General features: G+C 43.7%; 2 protein-coding genes across 10 annotated transcripts in view; both read left to right on the top strand.

The window, feature by feature from the left end:
- The window catches only part of DGKI (diacylglycerol kinase iota), a 251,072-nt gene that overhangs the window by 100,833 nt on the left and 136,063 nt on the right, over positions 1-14,176 (top strand). For all 8 annotated transcript variants that reach the window (XM_079992291.1, XM_079992288.1, XM_079992294.1 and 5 more), the window contains exon 2: positions 13,023-13,131. In XM_079992291.1, the coding sequence (XP_079848417.1) occupies positions 13,023-13,131 (109 nt within the window). The remainder of the gene's footprint in view (positions 1-13,022; positions 13,132-14,176) is intronic.
- The window catches only part of CREB3L2 (cAMP responsive element binding protein 3 like 2), a 298,302-nt gene that overhangs the window by 197,094 nt on the left and 87,032 nt on the right, over positions 1-14,176 (top strand). The gene's annotated exons all lie outside the window — the stretch shown is intronic.

Here is a 14,176-nt window from a genome sequence, read left to right as displayed (position 1 = left end):
CAGCTCCCATCCTCCCTGACCATCAGCCGTTGAAGTTAAATCCTTTGAAGAGAGAGGTCCTTTGGCTGGGTTGAGACAATATGGGGTTGGGGGGCCAACGCCCATCCCTTGCGGGGGTGCAGCTAGTGCCAGCGCCTTCCGTCAAGAGTTTGGATGTAATCTTTGTTGCCTCCTTTTCTATGGAGGCACAGGTTACAGCTATAACAAAGGCTGCATTTTTCCATCTCCACCAAGCTAAGCAGTTGGTCCCTTACCTCTCTCGCCCTGACCTTGCCACTGTGATCCATGCGACGGTCGCCTCCAGGCTTGATTATTGTAACTCACTCTACGTGGGGCTTCCCATGAAACTGACCCAGAAGCTCCAACGGGTGCAGAATGCTGCGATGAGACTTCTTACAGGGTCCTCACCACGGGATCACATTCACCCAGTGCTATACCAGCTGCACTGGTGGAGTACAGGGTCAGGTTTAAGGTGCTGGTTTTAACCTTTAAAGCCCTATACAGCCTAGGACCCTTGTACCTATGGGACCGCCTTTCCTGGTATGTCCCACAGAGGACCTTATGGTCTGCAAATAAAAACACCCTAAGGATTCCACGCCCCAGGGAGATTAGACTGGCCTTCACCAGAGCCAGGGCCTTTTTGGCCATGGCCCCGGCCTGGTGGAACACTCTCTCACAAGAGACCAGGGCCCTGTGAGTTTTGATATCCTTCCGCAGAGCCTGCAAGACGGAGCTGTTCCGCCAGGCCTTTGGTCAGGGTTCAGTCTGACTCATTTTCTCTTTGTATAAGAACAAGCACAAAGGAGGTTTCCCAGCCCACTCTCAGGTCCTTATAATATCAGTGGAGACAGTTGGTCCTGGCGAGTATTAACCGCTTACAATTTTAACCTGAGGATTGTAGATTGATTGCTTGTTTTATGCACATTGTATTATTTATATGATGTTAGCCGCTCTGAGCCCGGCTCTAGCCGGGGAGGGCAGGGTACAAATAAAAAATTATTATTATTATTATGCTAGCTGGGGCTGATGGGAACTGGTTTCCAACAACGTCTGGAAGAGGCACAATGTGTCTATGATTCTATGATTCACAACCTCTATGTACGCAGAAATGAGCCAGAATTCTGCCCTGGACATCAGTACTGCAGTTTTATAGATTATTTTAAATGTCTTAATGGGCAAACCTCTTGTCAGTCTTCTGAGTGCTGAGCTGAGAAACCACAGTTTTCAAAGGGAAGATGTTTGGGGGCCAATAAGAGGGTGCATTTGCAGCCAGCTTTGATACTGGACTGAACTGTGCAAGATGAGCAAAAGGGAATGTAGTCTGCTAAACGCGTTCAATACCTGGGCAAAAGACACTCTTTCCTTTTTTGAAATAGGTAGTACTAATGCCCCGGGGAGATATTTTAATGAGATTAATGCTGTTGGCTAATTGCATTTTATGCCTCTTAGAGATTCAGGCACAGCTCTGTATGCAAAGCAGTTCCCTTGAGGGTTGCTATATGGGATTTCCTACATGCCCAGAGTGTTAGGAGAGGGTTTATCAAAACAAGGCTTAGGGTAGAGAATCAGGCTCTGCCCTTATTGAATCAACAGTGGATCCTGTGATGTAACAAGTTGAGCTCTGAGTAATTTGTCAATGAAAATCACCAGAGAAATGTTGGAGGGTATGGAATAGGATGTTCCTATTTTTTGTCAGAGAAATGTTGAAGGGCTTGTGAAGTTAAGGAATGTAGCAAGACTGTTAAAATGGCAGTTGTTGCCTGTGATGTTCAGTTTTTGTTCTCAATGACTGGCTAGTTCAGGGGTCAGCAAACATTTTCAGCAGGGAGCCGGTCCACTTCCGGGTTAGCGCCTCTGGCAATGGCAGAATTCCTCTGATTGGGAGGAATTTACTCCATGGAAACAGGGTCTGGCCGCCACGGCGAAGGCGGAGACCCATTAAAAATCACAGGCGGGAGAAGCCTGTGAACCTGGGATTCGGCTGGCACCTTTTTCGCCTCCCCTACTCGCGGGGAGACCCGGTTTTGGGGATCCGGATCAGCATGGGGTGAGCGGCGTGGTGCTTCAAATTGATTGCTTCTTTCACGGAGTGAAGCCGCATTGCTGTTGCCGGAGAGCGCTGACTTTTTCCTGTGGACAATTCGATTTTAAACAACTACCCGTGAGTAGAACGGAAAATTGGATCTATAAATGTCTTAATTTGACACCGAAATGGGAAGGTTTTAAACAGGAAGTCCGCCTTCCCCTTTTGTAAATAGATTGAAGCAAAGACGCTGCAAGCTAAGGTCTTGGAAAGTCTTCCGCAAAGGATTAAACTTCCTTCGATTAAAACTATTAAACCCCCCTTGGAAGCAGGAGAAGAGGGGGGAAATTTTGGATCGCGCAAGCCTGCAGGAGAGAGTGATGAAAATTAAATCACCACCGCTTTGAACCTGGAAAGGGGCTGCCAGTAAGATTGATGTTTTGAAGTTCATTGGCTGTGAATAGAACGTATCTTGACAGTTAGCTAAATAAGAGAAATATATTGTTTCCATTGTCCTCTTCTGCGTTTAAAAAGGAGGAAAAGTAACTGAAAATTGAAACTATATTTACTGTTTGAACTGTGCTTAAAAGGATTGACACAAATAGAAACTGTTTCCCTCTAGAGGGAGCCTTTGAAACTGTTATAAGAGCTGAGCTGGGGGAACCAGCTGCAAGATAAGAGACTGTGAGAATCAGGGATTGACCTTGAACTATTTGAGAATGTCGACAGAAGAAGCTTTAGTGATTGCATTATGCAAGATAAGTCACTCGTTGGAACAACTCCACAAGAAGACAGATGTTATGACTACTAAAATTGATAACTTGGGACAAAAAGTGACTAATTTGGGACAAAAAGTGAACATCAATACAGAAATTATTCAGGATCTAATACAGGAATCTACTTTGACAGGGCAAATTGTCGAGAAGGCAAAGGAGAAAGTTGCTGTTGTTGAACCTAAAGTAATACAAGTGGGAGCCCCAGCCTTACAGAGGCAAATTGAGGACTATAAGTTGAGGCCTTTTATGATTAAATATAGAAAAAGTCAGATTTTGAGGATCGGAGCCCTGCCTGGACTGGAGAAGGAAAGTTGGATAGATCCCTTCATGCAGGGATTTACTGACTTTTGGGATTTGGACTTGGGTCGTGAGGAGATTGGAGCTGTGGGGGCCTTTAGATTTGGAGGAATTTTGAAACATGTCCTGAAATACCTTATGGATTTTAGATTTAACCATGGAGATTTGGTTGACCTGTCGAGAAGGAATAAAAGCATTGCTAGGTTGGAGCTTCCCCGAGATCTGCTCTTCAATATCAAAGGAAGGAAAATAAGAACAAGATCAGTAGAAGACAAAGTAAAGTGCATGTATAAATATGAAGAAGACCTGCAGAAGGGACTTGGAAAAGAGTTAAGAGCCTCGGACAGAAGATCACCAGGTTGATGGACTATATGGAATTGACGAATGACTGGCAGTATCCGAGACCAGGGAGAAGAGACGGTGGAAGAAGATTGGAAAAAGTTTAAAGTTTATTTTTAGAAATAGAAATATTGTAAAATTACTGAGTGTTAGAAAAATGTTGGAATGAAATCTTATGGCTTTAGTAGAAATGTTATAAGGAGTTAAGCATAAATAAGCATTATAGTATTAATGGAAAATAAGGGTAAAAATAAGTTAAGATATTTATATGACAGAAAATAGAGAAAGATGGAAAGGAATTGCTGAAACAATTAATAGAAGTGGAATACAAAAAGGGAGGTGAGAGGAGGTCGATGAAACAAGGGTATGAAAGATAGAGTACTGAAATGGTATGATGTATGTTTTTAAATTGTTTTTGTTTTGTTTTGTTTAGGTCAATGTGTCAATGTTGTGTTTTGTATTGTTTATATATTGTATTGTATTGTATTTTTTTCCCCCTTTCTTGTTTTTTTTCTTTTTTTCTTTTTTCTTCTCTTTCTTTTTTGTAAGTTTTAAAAGTAATAAATATTATTTTATTAAAAAAAGCAGGGGGCCGGTCCACTGTCCCTCAGACCTTGGGGGGGGGGGGGGGGCTGGACTATATTTTTTTGGGGGGAAATGAACAAATTCCTCTGCCCCACAAATAACCCAGAGATACATTTTAAATAAAAGGACACATACTACTCATGTAAAAATACGCTGATTCCTGGACTGTCCACGGGCTGGATTTAGAAGCGACTGGGCTGGATCCAGTCCCCGGGCCTTAGTTTGCCTACTCATGGGCTTTTATTGGTTTTCTTTTATTGGTTTCTCAGTTGTATGAATGTAGAATGTCAGATGTCTCTCACACTGTAATTCTATGCAAAGACAAAGGTGAGCAGATGACGGTGGAATTTGCTGAGTCTGCTTTTCACAGCAGACTAACCTGATGCATCTCCATTTGCAACTTCCAGCAGCAATGGGTCTACTTTGAGTAAAATGCAGTTGAATACCATCTCTTATCCTCCATGAAAGTGCTCTTATAGAAGGGATGCAGGTGGAGCTGTGGTCTAAACCACTGAGCCTCTTCTAGCGATTTCCAAGTTGCCAAGAGCAGTATTCTTCAGTCATCAAATACCTGGGTGAACATGAGTGTTTTCATTTTTTCCCTAGCAGTTAATAATATTGGACACAGATGCAACTCCACAAATGGGAATCAACACGTTTTGCAGAGGTGATAGAAATGCTGCATGTTTTCCCATTGAGAGGCTCTTCTGTAGGATACGGATGATGGTTGTTGTAGTCCAGCAACATCTTCAGGGCCACAGATTCTCCGTTCTTATTCTACAGCAACAACTCATCCATCATGGAGGTGATATTGGCCCAGATCAGATGAAATTATCTTTGTACGACAGATCACATTCCCCCCCCCCAAAAAAAATGAGTACAGTGTCTGCGTGCTCTCATTTCTTTTTCTCTTCTCTTGCATCTTAATTGAGTGCTTCTGGGGTTTCTTAAATCAGAAAGATGTAGTGGGTTCAAATGTAAGTAGAGTGCAAGCTAGGACTGCAAACCATGGTTTGATTGTGGGTTGTAAGTAGAGCTTAAACCATTGTTTCTTGATCCAGATGGAAGCAAAACTGGTATTCACCATGTTGTCCTCTCTCCTTCCTCAAGTTCAACTGCTTCATGTGCTGAAGTCCTCAGGGACCACATCTGACCTCCAGAGCAGCTACCAGTATATTTATATCCTGGCTTTCTTGAGGCTTTTTTTTTTTGGTTCACATTCACTATTAATAACTCTATAAAAATAGAAGTCTATAAATTAGTCAACAGAAGTCATGTAAGGAAAAAAGGCTTCTAAAGTTCAGGTCTGAGGATTCCTCAAGAAAGTATCCCATAAAATTGGGGATCCAAAGTCCTTCTCTTTGTTTCTCCTTCCCCACCCCAGATGACACCTCTTGTGGCACAGGGTCATAGAGCAAGCTTCCCCTGTGGTTCCTTTAAAAAGGATCAATGAGTGATCTCCCATAAGGAGAAGAACTTCAAGTAGGCTAGATCCAGGCCATTCATCATTAGAACAGAGGTCGAGACACAACAGGAAGCAACATATCAGGAACATGCTGTTGTAAGCTAGGGCAGGTGTAGCGAACATGGTGCACTCCAGATTTTGTTGGACATCAAATCCTATTAGCCCCATCTAACATGACCAATGGTCAGGGATGATGGGAATTGTAGTCTGATGATATTGCATTGACTTACCCTTAGGCTAGGGCAAACAGAATGCTCTTGGACATTTGGCAATCACCAGATTACCATACTCCCAATCCAGAAGTTATCCTGAGACCCCCCGAAGCTCTGAAACAGGGAACTTGGGGGTAGCAGAATTTTCACCCTCCAGTGTTTCTTTCAAGAAGATGTCATCATGAGGGTAACACTGGCAAATTAAACATAATAATAATAATAATAATAATAATAATAATAATAATAATTAATTATATCCCGCCCTCCCCAGCCAAAGCTGGGCTCAGAGTGGCTAACAATAGTAAAAATAGCAGAGTTTACATAAAGCCACAGTCAATTAATTGAAATACATTCTAAAATCAGTTCAGAATCAAATTTCTTACTTCTTTTATTCCCTCCTGCAGTGCTACTGAGCCCATCCCCAATTCTGTAGCCAGAAAAGCAATGGATTTGAAGGAGCCTTTTTGTTTTGTTATGTTGAGGCTGTCATGCAACCCATATCTCAGCCAGAAGTCTTAAAGTACAAATTGATTCAGAAATGTTTCCATAACAGTCCAGCATTGTTTACCTCCTGATTCAGAACCATAAATCCTTACCTGGCAGATTTACATAAGTTGTTTCTGGAGAAACATAGCCAGGCATGCTGTTGGAAAGTACATCATCACTAGATCACCTTTCAAGAGGTCTCAGCCAATGCTGAGGTATTGTTACAAGAAGTTCACCCACTTCTAATCCTGACCTGAAATTGTATCTGAGGTGTGACATGGGACCATCTGTAGCCATTCGTCAGGCATGTTTACCTTAGCTGGCCATGGTTCATTGATAGCTTATTATTGTGGAGGCTGGGTAGACATTTGGATGCCCATGAAATCCAGTTCAGGATTTGATTTTGGATGAGCTGTGGCAAATAATGCAGCCACAGTAATTCGTTTAACAATGATTCTGGGAATGATATCGGCTGCAGAATTTACCTTGCTAATTATTCACTTTTATTATTTATCATTTTCCTTCTGTTATTCAGTCCCCTAGGGCTGCTAATTAATAGAAATGAATACAACTCACTTTAGAACAGGGAGTGAGGAACCTGTCTAGATACTACAGTACTTCCATCAGTCACAGCCAACAAGGCCAACAGCCAGGAATGATGGGGCTTGGAATCGAGTAATTGGTTTTTCTTAAAGGCTTACAGCAATCAATATATAGTAATGGTTTCACCCAATTAAGGGTCATTTTTAGTCATCTAATTAAATTAGTTTTAGTTGTTTGATTAACTCTGCATCTACTTTTAAAGAACTAAACCAATAGTTCTGAATATTTTTAGATGACATATGTATATGGGGAATGCCCTTCTAAGATAGTGCAGACACCTGCAATTTCTGTAAGTATGTAAGTTGCTTCATTAATCAGGCATGACCTGTTAGTCAGTTTAAAAGTTTTGTAGTCAATTACTCTAAAATTGATCAAGGGTTACAGCCCTAATATAGTCATTATTGTCACAGAGGGAGGAAATGCACATTCAAACTCTCCCTAATGGCAACAGGTGGGGGGGTTTCCATCCTGGTATGTTATGTAAGTATGGTTTGTAGAAACCATAGTTTCCTGTATTTGGATGAAAAGGGAAAAATACTTGCGCCAAACCATGACCAGAAATTTTACATCTGCTTCCATCATGAGAGGAAGAGGAGAAGGGAGAGCAAGTAGCAAGCCCACCCTTGAATTGATCCAAAAGATTCTCATAATGACCAGCTATAGTTTATTGTTTCATCCAAAGTGGGCTGGTGTGCTTTGTTGTTGTCTAGTCATTTAGTCGTATCCGACTCTTCATGACCCCATGGACCAGAGCACGCCAGGTACTTCTGTCTTCCACTGCCTCCCGCAGTTTGGTCAAACTCATGCTGGTAGCTTCGTGAACACTCTCCAACCATCTCGTCCTCTGTCGTCCCCTTCTCCTTGTGCCCTCCATCTTTCCCAACATCAGGGTCTTTTCCAGGGAGTCTTCTCTTCTCATGAGGTGGCCAAAGTATTGGAGCCTCAACTTCACGATCTGTCCTTCCAGTGAGCACTCAGGGCTAATTTCCTCCAGAGGTTTGATCTTCTTGCAGTCCATGGGACTCTCAAGAGTCTCTTCCAGCACCATAATTCAAAAGCATCAATTCTTCGGCGATCAGCCTTCTTTATGGTCCAGCTTTCACTTCCATACATCACTACTGGGAAAACCATAGCTTTTACTATATGGACCTTTGTTGGCAAGGTGATGTCTCTACTGGGCTGGTGTGCTAGAACATTGCTAATAAAGCAGACATTTCTCTGACATACTGTAGTACAGAAAGCCAGCTGGATGATAATGAGGTGGCAAAGAAATATATTTGGAAATGTGTTATTTAACGAGTGCCTCTTTCTCTCTCAATCTGGCTTTTCGTGCATGCCCTGGAACTCCTGATCCTTTAGTGCTACCTAGTTTGAGAGATTTATAAAATTTTATAGAATTGTCGGATTGGAAGAGATCCCAAGGGACCACCTAGTCTAAGACCCTGCAAGGCAGGAATCACTGCTAAAGAAGCCTTGACAGATGGCCATTTGTAAATAGCTATTGTCTTACTGGAATGCTATTGTGAAAGAAAACCTGTTTGTTTTTCTTTGGGGGGGCGGGGGGCGGGCACTGTTAGAATGCTTAGGCCTTATGACATACAGTTGCAATGGGGTTCTGTTTGTCAATCACAAGTTCTGCTGCATTGCTTTCTGTTGCCAAGACAGAAGTACTGCTTATTAGCCTTTTCGTTTGCTTGTTTGTCAGAGTGGCAGCTAACGTTTTAATCTAGATCAGGGGTCTGCAACCTTTAAGACAAAAAGAGCCACTTGGACCCGTTTCCGAAGAAAAAAAACCTGGGAGCCGCAAAACTCGTCATTATAAAAATAACTTTTTTGTCACTTTTTTATTATTTCTTTGTTTGACCCCTCAGAATTACTCCTCCTCATAGAAATAAACGTTAAATTAACAAGTTACCTTTTTGTGTGTGTGTGTTCTTCACTCCCCTTCAAAACAGTGACCAGCATACATGCCCCCTTTCAGCGCAGTGACCAGCGTACATGCCCCTTACAATCTGGCGGGCGGGCGGGAAGGTGACGTTGGGACGGTGCGTGACTAACGCACGCACCACCCCCATGTGACGTCACAGCCAGTACAGCGCCCGCCACAGTGGGGAGTGTCGGGGCACACAATGGGCCTCCTCCCCTCGCTAGTATCCGCCCCGGAGCCGCTGCAAAGGTGTAAAAGAGCCACATGTGGCTCCGGAGCCGCGGGTTGCTGACCCCTGATCTAGACCAAGGGTAGCCAACGTAATGCTCTCCAGAAATAATGATGTTGGTTTTTTTGATAATAATTTTTATTAGTTTTCAATTACAATAATCCAATAATAGCCTCATTATATCAATGCCAAATTATAATACAATTCCTAATACCAACCATTCAAATACCAAATTATATAAACTCCAGAAATAATGGTGGACTACAATTCCCACCTCAGACCCTATTTTCCAGGGACATCCCTGATTTAGAGAGAAGCCATGCCAGTTTCTGATTTGATCCTGGAATGTCCCACTTTTCCTTAAGGGTAAGGTAAGGGGACCCCCGACCATTAGGTCCAGTCGTTGCCGACTCTGGGGTTGCAGCGCTCATCTAGCTTTACAGGTTGAGGGAACTGGTGTACAGCTTCCGGGACATGTGGCCAGCATGACTAAGCCACTTTTGGCAAACCAGTGCAGCACACGGAAACGCCGTTTACATTCCCGCCAGAGCGGTACCTATTTATCTACTTGCACTTTGTCATGCTTTCAAACTGCTAGGTTGGCAGGAGCAGAGACCGAGCAATGGGAGCTCACCCGGTTGTGGGGATTTGAACCGCCGACCTTCTGATCGGCAAGTCCTAGGCTCTGTGGTTTAACCCACAGCACCACCTGCATCCCTATTTCATTGGAGAAATGTTGGATGGTATGGAGTTATCCGACTTCCGAGCTGTCTGATTGCAATCCTGTATAGGGAAGGGTCCCTTCCTTAATGTTTGTTTTTATATATGTTGGAAGCTGCCTAGAGTGGCTGGGGCAACCCAGTAAGATGTGTGGGGTGTAAATAGTAACATTATCATTATGGAATGGGACGTCCCTGTTTTCATGGGAGAAATATTGGAGGGTATGCCATCGGTCCTAGCCAGCATGAGCAATGATCAGGCATGAGGGGACTTGTAGTCTAGCAAACCTGTCTTGAGGGCACTGAGAGGGAATCATATGTCCCCATTAAGAGACATTACTTATGTTTGACCTTGGTTGTTCAAAACAAGAAAGCAAAGAAGAGGAGGATCGAGCTTTGGCACAGCAAGGGGGTGAAATCTGCTTTCGTTGGCACCATGAAAGAAAAGGGAGAGTTTATTTATTTGTAGATGTATTTATATACAGGCAGCGACCATTTTGTAAGGGGGTTCTGTTCTGGGCCCCTACACGCATTGACAGGGCATGCATAAGCCCACCCCATCCCATCCTATTCACCTCCCGCCCCACCCCTTTCTGCCCCCATTCCCACTCTTCCAGGTCCCAAAGGACCTGGGCACCAGTGGTCAAGTGTCAATTGGACATGCCTAAAATGGCTACCACCTGTATCACCTTTTGTGCCCCATAAGTTAGATAGAAGGTGCAGGTGTGGCAAGACCTTTTAAAGCAGGGTTGGGAAACCTCAGATTTGGGAGTCAAATGTAACCTCCCAGGCCTTGTTACCTGGCCCACAGAGCCAGTGTGGTGTAGTGGTTAAGAGCGGTAGACTCGTAATCTGGGGAACCGGGTTCGCGTCTCCGCTCCTCCACATGCAGCTGCTGGGTGACCTTGGGCCAGTCACACTTCTCTGAAGTCTCTCAGCCCCACTCACCTCACAGAGTGTTTGTTGTGGGGGAGGGAAGGGAAAAGAGAATGTTAGCCGCTTTGAGACTCCTTAAAGGGAGTGAAAGGCGGGATATCAAATCCAAACTCTTCTTCTTCTTCTTCAGCCTAGGACACACTCCTGTCACACCCCTCACTGGCCTGATTCTGCACACTCCTTTTTACCTGGCTGGAGAGTGTCCTTTAACTGTCTTGCTTGCCTGGAAGGAGGAGTGCTGTGTGGGCTCTGAAAGGCTGCTCATGAAGCAATGTAATCTTTGGACTGAAAAACGTTCCCAGACCTTGTTTTAAAATATTTGCCATGGTGGTGGTGGGGATGCCTTTTAGACCCCGCTTCAGGCAGCAAACTGTCCTGGGCCAGTGCTGAGGAGAGAAATATGTTGGGTGGGTATCCTCTCCCCCTGCTTGTTTAGAATGGTCCAATGAACACAGGAAGAATCAGTTTGGATAAGTGCAAAAATTAACAGTAACTGTTGTATTTTAATTTTGTTTTTAAGTTGTAATTATTCAACTTGTTTTTATTATTGCTTGTAAGCCGCTCTGAGCCCGGCCTTGGCTGGGGAGGGCGGGGTATAAATGAAAATTATTATTATTATTATTATTATTATTATTAATTAACTGTAAATTAACTGTTCATGTAACTGTTTGCTGGTCCATTCTGGGTGTGCGCATAGTGTTCTGTGCATGGAAAACCCCTTCCATGCATGGGGCACATGAAGAGTCAGGGAATTTCTGCTCACAGAAGCTGCTGCTATTACTTCTACCTCTCTCTGTACACTCCTCATGTGTTAGTGGCACATTTCAGGGCCAGTTCATAATGTATAAATTGGCTCTGTCTGCCCTCTCTTGGTGAGTGCAATCTCAGAGCTTGTGTCTTGATTTCCCAGTTACTTGCAACCCAAAAGATAATTCAAAACCATCCATTGTAATGGGAAGGCAACGTTGTTATTAGACAGTGGAGGATCCATCTTACGCAGTTGGACTTAAAGAGTTGTTTCAACAGTGGAGAGAAGGGCATTTTGTACTGTGCACATCAAGTACGCATTAATTCTGCTTGGGCACAGTGGGAGGGATTCAGCACAGGGCTAAGGAGATCGCTCCATCAGTGTAAGGCTTTTTGCTTTCCTGATGGAACAAGCTCTCCCCTCCCCTGTTCTGAAGGTTCTCCTGACTGAGCCCATTGGTGGGGTGGGGTGGGATAAGGGAAGCCTGGTTGCACTAGAAGAAGTCCTTGCATAGGCTTCCACTATCAGTACAAGACTGTCAATTACATATTCTAGATCAGAAAAGCCAGCATGTTGCCTTCCAGATGTTGTTGGACTACAACTCCCATCATCCTGGACCATAGGCTGTGTTGGCTGGGGCTTGGAAAGGAGTTGGAGTCCAACAGCATCATCAGAGTATCATGTTGGCAACGCCTGAGTTAGAAATACAGAAAGAGAAGAAGAAACAGGCGACAGGCATTTGCATCATTGAGGCATTTGCATCATTGCATACATAAATAGAACAGGATGGGTGCAGGGATACAGAGAGCCTTGGCATGAGTAATGTGAACATGGTGAATGTCCACAAGAGAGGTTAGAGATTGAGGCTGCAGTTACTGGCCTTGGGATTGTTTGGCTTTCCATCCTAGTTATGTTGGAAATGCCTTTGGGTGACGCTCCACCCAATGGCATTTGTAGCATTTTCAGGAAGTCACATTTAGAAATTTAGTAGAAAATGTTTCAGGTTCATATTGTGGGTGAGCCGGAACATCAGCCTAGCTAAAGCCTATTGCAGAAAATAGAGAAGATGTGTCTCTGTGTATCTTTATATTTAAATGCACACATTGTGTTATAAGTGTTCATTGTCTATTGTTCATTGCTATATTGTTCGTTCATAGTTACTGTAACTATTTTTAGTTTCTTGCTCTTGGCTGAATTTTTTTTTTTAAATTGAATGTTTTACTTTACTGAATGGTAGTTATGAAATGAATCATTATTCCATTTCCCTGAAACACTGCTATTGTGTCTGTAGGGGATGTGCACTGGCATTGGACAAATCAAAGATCCCAGACCAAATCAGGCCAATTTGGACTGATCTGGGATTTTCCCAGAGTGGATGGAAGCAGGTCCAGATCACAGATCCATTAGTACACCAGTAGCTCTCCACCCCCACCCAAGCACCATTCACAGATATTGAATGTATGGAAAGGGTTGAGCAGTGCAATCCTGTGCAGCCTATCCAGAAGGAAGACACACAGAATCCATGGAAGAGTCATTCCCTACACTGTTTGTGGAAAAACGAATTATTCAACTGTACATTCCTAGGTTTCCTATGTATAGATTAATAAGGATAAAATGAAATAATCTGGAATTATAGCTTCAGTTATATAGCTTCCTTCTTCTTTTTTCCTCTTGCAGGAAAGCAATTTCCAGATCCGGCCTTCAGCATTTGGCTCCCGTTCAAAACCTCAACATTGCCATCACCAACGGCCCAGTGAAGGAGCTCAGAATGGCACTAGAATGGAGTGTAGGTGTTTCTTTTTTGTTCTGGATATTTAGTACTGTTATGTCCTTGGCGCAAATAATAGCTTGGTTGGCATTTCTAGTAGACAGAGTTCAAATAACTGTAGGTTGGTGTTTGAATGACTGAAGACTGCCAAGAGTGTTGCATGGTAGGAAACCTCTAGAACGTCTTCTTTATGTAGACAGGGTATAATAGCTGAGTTAGTCTCCTTTCTTTCCTGATACCTTTGCATTTGGGAGCCAGGTAGGGGCAGCTTTTGTCCAGTCACAGCTGCTCTAAGATCCTGGATACCTATTTTTTTTTCTATTGGCAATCACTTTTCCACAAAGGAAGACCCTCACAAAAGACTTAAAACGAACCAACAATAATCTTCTGTGGGCAAAGGGTGTGTCCCTGTAACATTCCCTTTAAATTTTCACACATTACATATTGCGGAGGTGTCCCATTTTAAGCAGGACAAAAGCACAGGACCAAAAGATGGGCGTTTTTACATTCTGCCCTGTGGTGCGAGTCAGTTGGCTCACACCAGGGTGTGGGACCAAAAAAAAAAGCAGACCTACCTTGCCCCCACACGTTGCCACTCTTCTTCCTCCTTCCGTCACAACACTTTTGGAAGCTGGCTTCTGGAATTATGCTGGTGTCGGTTGGGCTGGCCGCACTGGCTTCACCTGAGGATGTGCCAGCTTTGCCAGCCTCCCCCAAGGCTGCAGTGGCTTCACCCGAGGCCATGATAGCGTTGGCTGAGGCGACAGCGGCAGAGGTGATGGGCTGTTGGGCAATGGCAGCTGGGAAGTGGTCAATGGGAGATTTATAGGCTCCTTATCTTGAGCCTAAACAGCGTAGTCCACACAGCGGAAGGATGAGCAGTATGTGCCACATACTTTAACTTTATTTACACTTCAATGCTGAGAGAATACAAACGTGCATCTTGCCTCTGCGAGAGCAGAGAAGCAACTCCTCTCGGAAACAAAGAACTCCGAGAGAACAGTGAAAAACAGGAAACCGGTGAACGTCACATCCAGTCTCCCATTCCCGTGGGAAACCCAAC

The sequence above is a fragment of the Podarcis cretensis genome (genome assembly GCF_951804945.1).
Source record: "Podarcis cretensis genome assembly, chromosome: 10".
Classification (NCBI taxonomy): Eukaryota; Metazoa; Chordata; class Lepidosauria; order Squamata; family Lacertidae; genus Podarcis; species Podarcis cretensis.
This window is presented reverse-complemented; position numbering and strand designations above follow the sequence as displayed.